The sequence below is a fragment of the Oryzias latipes genome, chromosome 11 (assembly GCF_002234675.1).
Source record: "Oryzias latipes chromosome 11, ASM223467v1".
Taxonomy (NCBI): Eukaryota; Metazoa; Chordata; class Actinopteri; order Beloniformes; family Adrianichthyidae; genus Oryzias; species Oryzias latipes.
This window is the reverse complement of record NC_019869.2, coordinates 23,200,190-23,213,845: the sequence shown is the minus strand read 5'-3', so window position 1 is coordinate 23,213,845 and position 13,656 is coordinate 23,200,190. Positions and strand designations below refer to the sequence as shown.

General features: G+C 38.0%; 3 protein-coding genes across 8 annotated transcripts; 2 read left to right on the top strand and 1 right to left on the bottom strand.

Annotated features, from left to right (window-relative positions):
* The first annotated feature begins 29 nt into the window (after positions 1 to 29).
* Positions 30 to 4,198, top strand: c11h6orf62 (chromosome 11 C6orf62 homolog). Its single transcript, XM_004074231.4, has 5 exons — positions 30 to 1,590; positions 1,720 to 1,896; positions 1,989 to 2,114; positions 2,577 to 2,711; positions 2,808 to 4,198. The coding sequence occupies exons 1-5, from the start codon at positions 1,462 to 1,464 to the stop codon at positions 2,931 to 2,933; spliced, it is 693 nt and encodes a 230-aa protein (XP_004074279.1). The 5' UTR covers positions 30 to 1,461; the 3' UTR covers positions 2,934 to 4,198.
* Positions 3,859 to 5,999, bottom strand: acot13 (acyl-CoA thioesterase 13). The gene is made up of 3 exons (XM_004074230.4): positions 5,841 to 5,999; positions 5,543 to 5,727; positions 3,859 to 4,492 (listed from the first exon to the last, which is right to left on the bottom strand). The coding sequence occupies exons 1-3, from the start codon at positions 5,922 to 5,924 to the stop codon at positions 4,333 to 4,335; spliced, it is 429 nt and encodes a 142-aa protein (XP_004074278.1). The 5' UTR covers positions 5,925 to 5,999; the 3' UTR covers positions 3,859 to 4,332.
* Positions 6,000 to 6,323: 324 nt separating this feature from the next.
* tdp2 (tyrosyl-DNA phosphodiesterase 2) lies at positions 6,324 to 11,202 on the top strand. Of its 6 annotated transcripts, none has more exons than XM_011481276.3 (7): positions 6,324 to 6,865; positions 7,926 to 8,044; positions 8,148 to 8,297; positions 8,432 to 8,553; positions 10,225 to 10,346; positions 10,485 to 10,655; positions 10,728 to 11,202. In XM_011481276.3, exons 1-7 carry the CDS (start codon positions 6,719 to 6,721, stop codon positions 11,007 to 11,009), a joined length of 1,113 nt encoding a protein of 370 aa, XP_011479578.1. In that variant the 5' UTR covers positions 6,324 to 6,718; the 3' UTR covers positions 11,010 to 11,202. The 6 variants fall into 6 exon arrangements, with proteins under 6 accessions (XP_011479578.1, XP_011479579.1, XP_004074277.1 ...); XM_011481277.3 differs by having other exon boundaries at positions 8,432 to 8,523; positions 10,728 to 11,156; XM_004074229.4 differs by having other exon boundaries at positions 6,325 to 6,865; positions 8,432 to 8,523; positions 10,228 to 10,346; positions 10,728 to 11,156.
* The last annotated feature ends 2,454 nt before the right edge of the window (positions 11,203 to 13,656 follow it).

Below are 13,656 nucleotides of genomic sequence, written 5' to 3'. Positions count from 1 at the left end.
TACGTCACATTGTTGTAGCTCAGCGCAGCCATTTTGGGGGAGGCGGTGATCCGTCGTGCTTGTATCTGCGACTATTAGCTGCCTGAAAACACTCAAACAAAAGCAAACGAAAAACGTTGAACGACTCATCGTTAAATATGGGCTCGCCGGGAGACAAAACAGGCTCCATGTCGACTGAAAGAACAGAGGATTTCAGCTGGATTGTCGATTTATCTTGACATGGCATGCTACAGGGCGAGCCGAAGGTTGTGACGACTGTAGAAAAGAAGAGAAAGACAACTTGAAACTTCGTCGTGAAAACAAGGGGAGAGATATCTTTTTAGCTGACGCTCGTTTTGTCGTTCGTTGTCTTCAGACTACCGAATGCCCGGGACGGTTTACTCTATGAAGTTCTAGAAACGACCCAACTAAGTGAGTTATATCGAGCTAAAAATGCTTAGCACAAATAGAAACAGCCAGTGAAACCAGGTAGTCTCTCGACTCTAAACAACCTAGCCGAACCGAGCGAGAAAATGTAATCGGGTGAAAAGATGGCTGACCGGACATAGGCCTCAATTACGCCAATGTGTCAAAGATAAAATGTAGCTTTATTCTCGGTTCACTACCAGTTAGTGTCGGAAGTGAATGCCTTGTAGCTTGCTAGCTCACATAGGCTAGTGTGCTAAAAATACATCCACATCATGACTATAAGCTGTGGCAGCTCGGCAGGCCTCGCGCCAAATGAGTGACAGTTAAAAAAGAAAAGCGGAAATGTCAAGTTACTTTAGCAGTAATCTTCGATATTCCCCAGTGCCAATATCTTCTGGCATCTGTATTTACCTGCCATGTTTGTCTGCAATCCAGGTCCGTCTGTACGCGTGTTAAGTCAGCCTCTACAGTAAAGCAAACAAACCACCAAGATGATTGAGGGACTTTGAGATTAATTGGAATATTCGTCTGCTTGCCGTAGACTAATATCCACCCTTGCAAAGTAAAAAAAAACAAACAACTAAAGAGATGGGTAGTTTCGTACTAGCAGCTGCATTTGTTGGTTTCAGGGACGTTTGCAAGAAAGTCAAGTTTGACTTGACGTTTCCTTGATATCCATTGTGATACCCTGTTACTTAGTGGCAGCTTTAAACAGCTCATTTGGCTTAAAAGTCATGTCTTAAAAGGTGGATTTCTGATTAGATACTACGATGTCGTCTTAGTCTGTCGACCATTCCCTTCGTCACCACTGTCGTCCTCCATAACATTGAGATGACTTAGTTTTCTTTTTGTTTCTCTGTTTTGTTGATCTATTTAGTTCAATGGTTAGTATGTAGAGGAGTCGGCGTAAACTTTCAATGCATTGTTTTCTGCAAAGCGTAGCTGTATACATCCTGTCAGATGCATAGAACACAGGGGTAGCGTCACTAGAATACATATTTTAGGAGGAAGGGAAAAAAAAAAAGCAAAACAGACTGCTGTCAATATCCAACCATGGGGGACCCAACTTCACGAAGAAACCAAACAAGAAATCGACTTCGAGCTCAACTTCGGAAGAAAAGGGAATCTTTGGCAGATCAGTTTGACTTCAAGATCTATATAGCCTTTGTTTTCAAGGAAAAGGTTTGTCAGCGAAAGCTACAGTGATAGATTGCGTAGCCCTAATATGTTAAGTGACTGGGAAATTTGCTAAATAACACGATTTTTTTTTTCTTTCTTTTTCTTCTTTTGTGTTTCACTTCACTCACACAGAAAAAGAAGTCAGCACTTTTTGAAGTAGCTGAAGTGGTTCCTGTGATGACCAACAACTATGAAGAAAACATCTTACGAGGCGTACGCAACTCCAGCTACTCTCTTGAAAGTTCAATAGAACTCTTGCAAAAAGATGTCGTGCAACTGCATGCCCCAAGATACCAGTCAATGCGAAGGGTAAGACTAAAACCATCAAAGCAAGGGATCGTCCATAAACAGATGAACATGCAGTTAATGTTCTGCTGTTTTTTTATGTAAACTTGTTACAGGATGTGATAGGCTGCACACAAGAGATGGATTTTATCCTTTGGCCTCGCAACGACATCGAGAAGATTGTCTGCCTGCTGTTCTCCAGATGGAAAGGAGCTGATGATGAACCTTTTAGGCCTGTTCAGGTAAAAGCAATCCACTCATGTTGTGTGTACTGTGTTATGCTCTAAAAGCAATCTGCAATGTAGGACTACATATGTTTTGAGGCAGTAAAACTCCTCACTACACACTTTATACACTTTTCTCAGACAGATATTAACATACTCGCACGTCTCGCTCTTTTTTTTAAACTCTCAAAGTCCAGACTTTTGAAGAAAATAAAGTCAAGACTTGTGTAAATGTGGCAAGGCTGTGTTGTGCACAGGAGACACTGCTCAAGAGATTGATCAGCAATGTCCACAGCTAATCAGGACACAGAACAGATTGTGTTGTAAACGAGAAAAAAAAGCATGCAAAATTGCACTGAAAATAATTTGGGAGACTGTGAAAGGTGAACTGAAAAACAGCGAGGGACCGCTGTTAGTACATTTAAGGTGGAAATATTTAAACAGAAGCAATCTTTTAGAGTTTTTTTCTCCTTCCTACAGGCCAAGTTTGAATTTCATCATGGAGACTATGAGAAGCAGTGCTTGCATGCTTTAGGTCGTAAGGACAAGGCTGGAATGGTCATGAACAACCCAAATCAGTCCATATTTCTCTTCATGGATAGACAACACTTGCAGGTTAGTCAGCCTTCTGAAATTGTCTGCAGCTCTTCGGGAAAGCGGAAAACTTAAAGACTTCATAACTCACCCCTTTAATATTTCTGATTCTTTCAGACTCCTAAGACCAAGGCCACAGTCTTCAAGTTGTGCAGCTTCTGCCTGTACTTGCCCCAGGACCAGCTGACATGCTGGGGTGTGGGAGACATCGAGGATCACCTCCGTCCATACATGCCTGATTAAGGCTACTTGCTCGACCCAGCCACACAGAGACAAGTCTTTTCCCTCTCCCCCCTGCTGATGCCCTCTAAAGCAAATTGATGTACTTTTCTTCCCCTTTCCCCCTTTAAAAAGATTTGAACTGTGCTTGAAACATTTTTTTTTTTCCCCTCACCAGTCTCCCCTCCCTGACACCAGTCCAGTACCCATCTTTTTTTTTTTTTTACCCTTACACCTTCACTTCTACCCTTATTTTTTCACTTTTCCCCAAGCATTTTTTTTTAATATATATTTTTGTTTTTCCTTTAATATTTTTCCTCCCCATTTCTCGTTCCCACTCACCCCCTTTCGTTTCCCCTCATTCGAACCTGCACAAACATTTATTTGGAGTGGGTTGGTTGTTCTCTTTGGAGCCACATTGTCAACAACACTCATCACTGAAGGAACTCTTTACGTTTCATCCACACATGAACACTATAAAGGTCTTCAAGGTGGTTCTCAGATGGACATGTTTTATTTCCCTGTTGTCATAAGAAAGGATTGTTGAAGCTTGTTTGTTTTGTCACTGGGGTTTTCAGAAACAACTTTATACAGTCTTTGACCAAGGGCAGGCGTGATGTGGTGTGAAAACACCCATGTAAGCAAAAATAACAAAGATGAACAATATTTGTTAAACCATATAGTGTAGTTTTTGCTTCTTATGAAACGCCTTAGTTTTTTTTTTTTTTTTTGCTGGAGTTGAAACTGTTTTGTGTCACTTGCTTTGCTCTAAACAAAGCATTCAAGGCAGGCCTTTGCTTAAAGTCTCGGGTGTCCTATAAGGCATTGTGCGCAAACGCAAGACATGTTTATGAGACATATGGAGGTGGTTTTTCTTCTCCCAACCTGTTCACGTTGTTCATTCATTCTTCATCTGAGCTATTAATCTACAGTTGTATGCTTCAAATTCTTTTTTTTTTTTTTCCATAGAAGATGTGGGTTTCTCAAAAAGGTTTGAAATGGTGGCAGATTTTATGTTTAACTAGCCTAACAAAAATTCCTGAAAAAGAACTAACTTGATTTCTAAGTTGACTAAAATTCAGACAATCTTCTGTCTTGCTCATCACTTTGTAATTTGGGTTTTTGCGGGTTTTCTTGTGAAAAAGTTGAAGAAATACATGGTACATATAATTTTGCGCCTTGTATCAGTGTGCTCAGTAGAAAAGATGTGAGGCATTCAACTTCTGGGTTTTCTGTTTGTTCTAAAATCGGTATTGCTGAGCATATTCCAATACAGTGCAACATAAACACTGCTTTGTCCTGTGTAATTGATTGTGCTTGACCTGATGGTAATAAGTTGCACAAACCCCCACTTGCATGTACATTCTTTTTTACTTGATGTCAAACAGAGAAGATAATGGTGATTTACAAAGACAAAGACAGTTCAAGAGCCGCCAAGGTGTTTTGTATGTCTTCCTTGCGCAATGAGCTTCCCAGTGGCCTTATTGGTGAGATCTACGGTGGCAAATGCCAAAGTCCGTCCTTGTTTAAGCACCTGTGCCGTGATAAGAACATCCTCTCCGATCTTAGCAGCATTCATATACCTGGAAAGGAACACATATATTACTCATACTTCTATTTAATCTTTCAATTTCACAGGAAGAGTAAAGTTAACCTTTTGTGAAATTAACATTTTCAAAAGTAGGGTGTCAAACATCTTACACTTCTAATAACTGAATTAGGATATTTAGGCCAAAAATAGTACACGTTTAATGTGCTTTAATGTTGCAGTAATTTTTATTTTACTTTTTATTGTAAGTTTAATGGTACAAACTAAATCAAGAATCTAAAGCAAAACAAAGCCTATACCTCTTCACAAATAGGAGGATGTTAAAACATCCCATAAACAACAGCATGCATTTATACATTTGTTTAACAACATATGCGAGACGATAAATGACAAAGACAGGAGGGAAGAGAAAAATGAGTCAGATCTTAACTGAGATTCCGTGTTCTATTCATTTGTTAGCTTATTTATTTGGTGTCGTATTTAAGTATATGTCCACAGTCATATGCATACATATTTCTGTTACCGTAAGTTATTCATTTTGTTTTTCGTTGAGCAACCTTAAACTTAAAATTTTTAATGTTCTTCTACTCCTCTCCATCTCTTGTTAAAACCATCTACCTCTATATGAAAGGAAGTTATTCCATTACATATATACTGAGCAGATATAACAGTAAATTTGGAGGCCTCTCCTGTGTTCCAGCAATTGTTAACACAGATTTTTCAAATGCAGAGAGCATTAAAGAAAGATCAGTTCATGTTTGGCATTTTAGAGAGGAAGCATAGGAAGCAAGATTTAAATGGTGTTGGGAATGTTTCTAACAAAATACAGGGGAATTGGTGTAAAGATACTGATGTTAGAGCTGCCATGAGGGGGGCCTAGAAGACAATTAAGCAGGTTCATGGGTCCATTGAAGAAGGACATGAGGATGGCTGAAGAAAAGGGGATAGGATTGAATGGAGGCTACTGTTTCAGTTAGCAGAAAGAGATTAGTAATAAATAATACTTTAATTACAATTTAAACAAATGAACAATTTAAATCACATATTATTTCAAAAAACATACATTTTTAATGGGGGCACTCACGTTATATTCATGTCCACACTGACCCCTGGTGCCCCCCTTTCGCTATTCATGATGGCCAAGGTAGAAACAACATCCACGAGGGTGGCTGTCAACCCCCCGTGCAACGTCCCGCCCCGGTTTGTGTGCTCCTCTTTTACCTGCATCTCACACACAACCTTACCCTGACTGGCAGCCAAAATGTCCACCTGTAAGAAAATTATGCACGTTAATGTAGACTTTGTGTCAAAATGGAACCACAACAACCAGAGAAATGGACACAAAAACAAATGTATATATGGCTCGTTGTGCATTTACTTACTTTGCTGAGGACTCTGTCAAAACACGAGCTGTCGGCTAACGCTCTCATAACCTCTCGTAAAGATTTTACAGTCAAAGAGGCCATGCTTCAAAATGCTGAAGACCACAATGTCAAACTGTTTACTTTGCACCGGAAATGTCCGTTCAACTAGTCGTCCGGGTGAAATCCGAACCAGTAAACTTAAACACTTCAACCTTGTAACACAGTGAACAAACAGGAAAACGGTTAAATTAACATGAATATATCCATAAAACAAATAGGGAAAAATGGTCTATTAACAGAATGTTTAGATGTTTTTGATTCCTACATCCTCACACTTTAGTTACCATTACAAAAAGCTTTTCACGTTGTGAAAATAAAATTTTTACCACAGTAACCTATCTAAAGATACTTGCTGTTTTCATAAATTAAATGACCACTCTACTCCACAGTTTTGGTGTAATGTGCGGATGGAAGCATGGGTATTTGTTTCTGGGGAAGCTTTTCGCCGCTACACTCTACTGGAACGACAACAGGCAGTATGGACTGCAGTCCATTCAAATTACGAGGCTAAAACTGGAGTCCTTTTTATTTTATTTTAGAAATACAAGATAGTGTAGTGGTCATTGTACGAAGAACAGTGACTAAGAAAAAAAAATCATTAAGGAATTTATTTTACAAATAATCAAACAGTGTCTAGAAACTGTGTTTTTCTGGGTTTTTTTTTTAGCCTTAAGCTTAATCATGCAGCATAGGTTTTTCACAGGATCAGGCTAACTACATACAGTTTTTTTTTTCTCTCCATGCAATCTATTTTTTGATAGATCAAATTTCCTTTAACCCCCAAAGCGGAAGCTGAAAGACCGTACACTAACTTCAGCCTGGTAACCGGATCTACAATGGCTTCTACGTCTTATTCAGATAAACAGCCTGATACTGATGTGGAAACCCAAAGGACACGTCTGTGTGATGAGTTTGCTACAATAACTGGGACTGACAGCGCGGTAGCGCAGTGCTATTTGGCCGAGAATGACTGGGAGATGCAGGTACAGAGGCACGCATCATGTCGCGAGCCCTTATTCATCATTAGCACAGCTGGAGCACGCGCGGCTGTCGCTCGTTAGCAAATTAACTCTGAACTAAACAACGCAAAGTCAATTATTAAAGAAAAATGTCAAAGGGAAAATTATAAACGTCTTTTGCAAAAAGGTGCAAGGTAAAGAGTTGCGTTTAATTATTTTTTCATTGTATGAAATTAGTTCAAAAGTATTTTTACTTTACCATATTTAAAACTGTTCCAAGGCTGACTTATTATGAGAAAATCACTTCTCCAACTCAGCTTGAAATGACTTTTTTCATTTAGTAAATGACAGCGCGTGATTTTGGAACATTTTTACTAACAATTTACTATGTCTTTCCAAGTTGTAGTAGTTTCTGCAGACATAAAGTTTGTCAAAACAGCTACGGCTTAATTATAGGAGCATGATGATGAAATATCATGTCTGGAAGAAAACTGTCAATTGGAAGTCAAAAGGTACATGAGAATATCAGAGACCTAAAAATTGCTGTTTAAAGTGCTTGAAAATCAGCAGGAAGGTGTGCCAGGTTTAAAAAAACATCTATTTAACAAAAAAAAGTCTTTGTTAACTCAAAATAGGAGACTTATTGCTAGAGAGTCAGTATAGGGGAAAACAGATTGCAGTTTGGACGTTGGCCAACACATGTTGAATAATAATTTTATTGGCAAAATCCAACATTTTTTCTTTTCCTTTTTTTTGTTGTTGCATAAATTAGGGCTTTGTCGTTACTAAAAACTGTGTAAGCAAGGAGAAGTTCCGTTTTTTATACAGTTAATAAAAAAACAACATAGAAACACAAGAATTTTTTTCTTTTTTTTCTTTTGCCTAATATTAACAGTTTTAACTCATCCCTTCATGTTTTATCAACCTGTAGTATTCTATGGTTGGTTATATTTTAATTAATACACGAGTAAATACTATGAAGTAAAGCTACTCTTACGTATATTAATTTTTTACTTATTCTATTCGCCTCTGCCCTTTAGCCGGGAACAACAGATGCTTACTTGTCTCCTTCCTTTTTCTACAGAGAGCTTTGAACTCCTTCTTTGAGGCAGATATGGAGAGAGTGTTTGCAGAAGATTTTGAAGATGACAGTAACCCCACACCTAAAAAACAGAAAACAGAGGAGCAACCATCAGCCGACTGGTAAGTCTGTCTTCACTGTATAGGTCAATGGAATTTTGTGTTGTTAAATGACTCTTTCTGCTTTTGCTTCCCATCTGTCATGTCTCTCTGGAAAAACCTTTAGCATAGACTTGACTGGAGACAGTCCTGCCACTTCATGTAAATCAGCAGAAGATGATGAGAAAAAACTGTCTCTGATCTCCTGGAATGTGGACGGACTTGACACGGACAACCTTGGCGAGCGAGCCAGAGGCCTTTGCTCCTATTTAGTCTTGTATGGTCATAATTAACACTTTTTTAAAAATTCTCTTTTTTAAATAATTTACTTGTAAAGTTGGAGGTTCCTGATCGCACAAAGTGTTTGAGTTAATAGACATTTTACTGACGGGTGTTGTTCTTGTCATGCAGATACACTCCTGATGTGGTGTTCCTACAGGAGCTCATTCCACCTTATGTTCAATACCTGAAAAAGCGGGCTGTTAGCTACCTTGTTATTGAAGGTAAAGCATGTCTGGAAAAGCTTTTTAATGGTACTTGCAAAAACACACACTGTACATACGTTATGTTTTATGCAATATTAGGAATAATAAAGTATATCAATTAGGCATTTTAGATTTTGGGCACTGGCTTGCGTGATTAAACTAAAGCAGAGAACTGCACAAATAATTAACATTTAATTACAGATACAATTTAGCTTGCAACACAACAGTATTGTTTTAAACGTAATGAATACTAATAGTATAAAAAAATGTCATCATCATAAACTCAAGACATGTGGTCGATGTCTTGAGTTTAAGACATAGAGAACAGGTAGTGTTTGTTGTTGGTTGTTTGTTGCTAAAAGTGTGAGTTAAAACCAACAAGCTTTTTAAATAATATAAATATAACTTTTTATTTTCAGCCTTTTTTTATTTTTAGTCTCTATAACTGCATATGGTTGCAAAAAACATCTTTGTTACAAGCATTTTAGGGACCCCCATCTCATTTGCATGATTCATACAACCTTTTTTTGAAAATCCGTTGTATATGACTTGGTCAATGTTTTCTGCCCTGTAGTGGATTATCATTCTAGACATTAGTGAAATGAGCAGGAATGGCTTTTCCTGCTCATTTCTAAATGGCTGCTTCCATGAAATATCAAAACACTTTTAGTGAGAAAAGGTCATTTTCAGAACCTTATGGTGAAAATAAGTCATTATTATTTATGTGTAATATGAAAGACTGAAAAATGTGGCGATAATTAATTCTTTATAATACAGTTACACCATGTTAAAAATAAGTGGATCAAATTCAAGACGGTGGCTAAATAACATGTTTTTTTGTATTAAATACTTGTCAATATTTTTGCATCTTAAACTAGCATTGTTGTGTGCAAAAAACGTACTAAATTACTGAAAATATCAAAATTAATATGATGCGTATCTCATTAAAAACATGATATTGCAGTTTTTTTTGTTGATTTCATCAAAAGGTCTAAAGAAATTCCCCAAAATTGAATTTTCTGTCAATTCTTTGATGTAGTGGGCTTTACAGGTTGAGATTTCTATTCATATTCTTATCTATATGTCATTTTTTCGCACAATCTAGACTCTAAAGATCATGCAAGTGAAGGAATTTTTTAACATTAGTTATTTTTTTCAATGTATTTTAAAAGTGATATTTTCTTAGTTTGTTTTTTTTAAATCTTGAAAGATATTTTATCTACCTATGTGTAATTAGCGTGTGAAAAGTGCTTTATAAATAAAGTTTAATTCGATCTTATTAGTAAGGAAGCATGGATGTTTATTAGAGTAAACAATAGCAGCACAGGAAAAACACGGTTTTCCCAAAAGTCCAAAATGCGTCTAGCTCAGCACATTAGTAAGAGTTAGGCGAGTAATCATAATTCTGTCGTAAATATCCTGTAACCCTTGTGCTATAGGCACTTTAACATTGGGAGTTGGGTCATCTAGACCCACTAGACAGTGCGCGGAACCCTTTTTCTTCAATGATTTGTGAACTTCACTGGTGTCCATGGATTACATGAAATCTTTCCACCTTTATCCACCTTTGTCATGGTAGGGAAAACACGTCAATGTAAGGTGGGGTCATCTAAGATAACACAAGGGTTAAAGTTCTACTCCTGCAGCATCAATGTTTATCATTAATTTGATGCAGGAGCTTAAATTTAAAATCTTTCTTTTGGGTCAATTTCTTTGGAGCAGGTGGCGAAGAGGCTTACTTCACGGGGATGATGCTGAGGAAGTCCCGAGTTAAATTCTTAGAGAGCGAGATTGTAACTTACCCCACAACCCAGATGATGAGGAACCTGCTGGTAGCACAGGTTTGTCCAACTTTACGGGTTCAAAGAGAAAAACTTGGTGATTCTTCGAGTTCCAGTGTCAGACTTAGGTGGCCTTACATAAAGTGATGTTCTCACTAGTCATTATAGATTTTCAGAATGTCTTTTCTCACCAACCAGGTGATTTTCAAAGGCCATAAGCTGTGTTTGATGACGTCCCACCTCGAAAGCTGTAAGGGCCATGCAGAAGAGCGCATGAAACAACTGCGCATGGTCATGCAGAGGGTGAAAGATGCCCCGGATGATGTCACTGTACTTTTTGGAGGAGACACAAATCTGAGGGACACTGAGGTGCAGCCTGACTCTAAACATGTAATCTAGACAGCATTCATGTTAAACCTCATATAACTCTTGCTCTGTCAGGTGGTCAAAGTGGGCCTGCCGTCTGGTGTCTGTGACGTGTGGGAGAAACTTGGCAAGCAGGAACACTGCCGCTATACTTGGGACACCAAAGCCAACAGCAACAAGACTGTTCCATTCGTCAGCCGCTGCCGCTTCGATCGCATTTACCTCCGTCCCGCAACTAAAGAAGGAGTCCCACAGCTGTGTCCTGATCACATGGCGCTGGTGGGGCTGGAGAAGCTCGACTGTGGCCGCTACACAAGTGACCACTGGGGGATTTATTGCAGCTTCACTGTTGGGTAGATGCTCATTTTGTTTTTTCCTTTTGAAGTATTTTGCAGACTGACAAATTAAGTTTGGTGTACAATTTTGCTTAAAAGATGTTTTTACCTCCTTTTGAAGTTTATTGCCTGTAAGTTCTGATAAATTTATATTTTAAATTTTGAAAAATGTCTTTCTCTTAATTGCCAATAAATACATATGGACTGACTTAAAATTCATTGTTTCAAACCACTTAACCTTCACTTGGGCTGAATTGATCTTCAAAAAAAGAGCACTGTTTTTTGTTTTTTTATTGTATGAAAAAGTTAGACGTTTCGAATTAAAATTCCACCTTTGGTCAGTGTAACCCATGTGCTACCCTATGACCCCACCCTTACACTGACATGTTCTCCCTACCATGACAAAGGTGGAAAGATTTCATGTAATCCATGGACACCAGTGAAGATCACAAATCATTGAAGAGAAAAGGTTCAGAGCACTGTCTAGTGGGTCTAGATGACCCCACTCCCAATGTCAAAGTGCCTAGGATAGTACAAGGGTTACATCTGTTGAGCTGCTCATCCTTTCTTCAGCTCATCCATGGATGAGCAGAACAAATATATCAAACAAGTCACGGATGGCAGGAAGTCTTAATCCTTTTACAGTTAAATTAAACCCCAATGACTTCACAGGTACAATTTCTTTGTGAAAGAATGACTTAATATTGGTTAATGTGTAGGTATATTTTGAAAGGTTTGTAACTATATTCATCTGTGTTGTGGCTCTGTTAGACACAAACCAGGTAAGGTGCACTGGCTATGCCTTTATTCTCTCTGTGGCACATTTATTAAACCCTGCATGGGGTTGATGGCAGAAACCTAATGGGAAAAGAAGATAAATCCTGAAACAATACCAGAGAATCAATCAGAAAGAAGCCAGACTTTGGAAGAAACATTAGAAACAAGCAAAACAAACAGGAAGCAGTTGTGATGATTACAAGCAACAAACTGAAGTGACGACGACCTTAGGAAAGCTAAAACCTGAATCTAAGCTTTGAATGAAATGTGAGTAACAGTTGAACTAAAGTGTGAACATGAAAGCACAGAGAGAACTTCAAAAGGAACTCTTCTCCGCTGACCTCTCTGTTCAAACCACTGATTTAAACAAAGCATATTTTCACATTTTTATATAGACAAGGTTATCTTCTGTAGTAAGTTAATGTAACATTACAAACTTGAAAGTAACTACATTTTATTTATATAGCACCTTTCACAGAACAGAAGTCACAAGGTGCTTCACAATTTAAAATATACAAAGACCTTAAAAGTTTTGTAGGTTCTGCATACCTTAGCACATCCTCATTGTTCATCATTACTGTTCTTACGCATTAATATTCAACATTCATGTGTATCACACCGTTGGCTCACGTAATTCTCTTTTGCACAGTTACTCTCAGCTGAATTTGCACAACATCCGATTTGTATATAGGTTTAGTCATTTACTGATGTGTGTTAATTTTCAGATATCCTGTACCCTATATACCCTATCTTTATTTAATTTAATTTAATTTAACCTTTTTGGCATTCGTAGCAGACTGCAAAGGAAGCATCTCATTGTACAGGGAAATCCGTTTACCAACTGTGCATATGACAATAAACCCCTTTGAATCTTTGAATTTGAATCTTGAAAACGGAAAAACAAGACGCCTCGTAGTTGTAATGCTGCCGTGGTGCCGCTAGAGAGCAGTAAAGAGTTGAATCTCCGCTTCAAACTGTAAAACAATAAATGAGATTTATGACTGTTACATGCATGTTGAAGCCTTTTTAATTAAACCATTTCAACATATAGCAACAATTTCCCCCAAACAGTTTGTTTGAAACCCAGTTTACGTTAAACAAAACTCAAACTATACATTTTCAACATTTTAATCTCCTGTACCAACAAGATCCAGATTCTGAATAAGAAATATATTTTATTCTCTTGGGAAAACATAATTCAGAGCAGAGAATGTGTTTTCATGCTGCTTCTGTGAGCCGAAGGCACAGTTTGGAGTCAGGCAAGGAGAACTGACCTCAGGAGAGGACACAAAGATGTGACTCCTTCCTGGAAGCGGGATTCAGCAGAGCAGACCTCGTGTCCCTAAAGGCCTCCCCGGCTCCTGGTAAGTGAGGACACATGAAGCAAAACTGTTCAACCAAAGCATGTGCTCTCCCTTTAAAATTATGTGTTGTCTGAATGTGGACAGAAGATGTTTTTGTCTTATTTTATTAATATTACCCAAATTTCCAAAATTAAAAAGAAACTAGTAGTTTTTAATCACATGAAACATAAAGGATGGTCTTATGTGGTGTCTTGGCAACACTTTAACCCTTGTGCTATCCTATGGGGTCTAGATGACCCCACCTTTACATTGACGTGTTCTCCCTACCATGATAAAGGTGGAAAGATTTCATGTAATCCATGGACACCAGTGAAGACCACAAATCATTGAAGAAAAAAGATTCAGAGCACTGTCTAGTGGGTCTAGATGACCCAACTCTCAATGGTAAAGTGCCTAGGATAGCACAAGGGTTAAGGAAGTTATTTTAAATGCAATTGTCTTTATTTTGTACTCATGAGGGGAAAAAAAGCTATGAATGAGGTTATGATTCTATAAAAATATTTGTACAAAGTTCAATATGTTCCACAC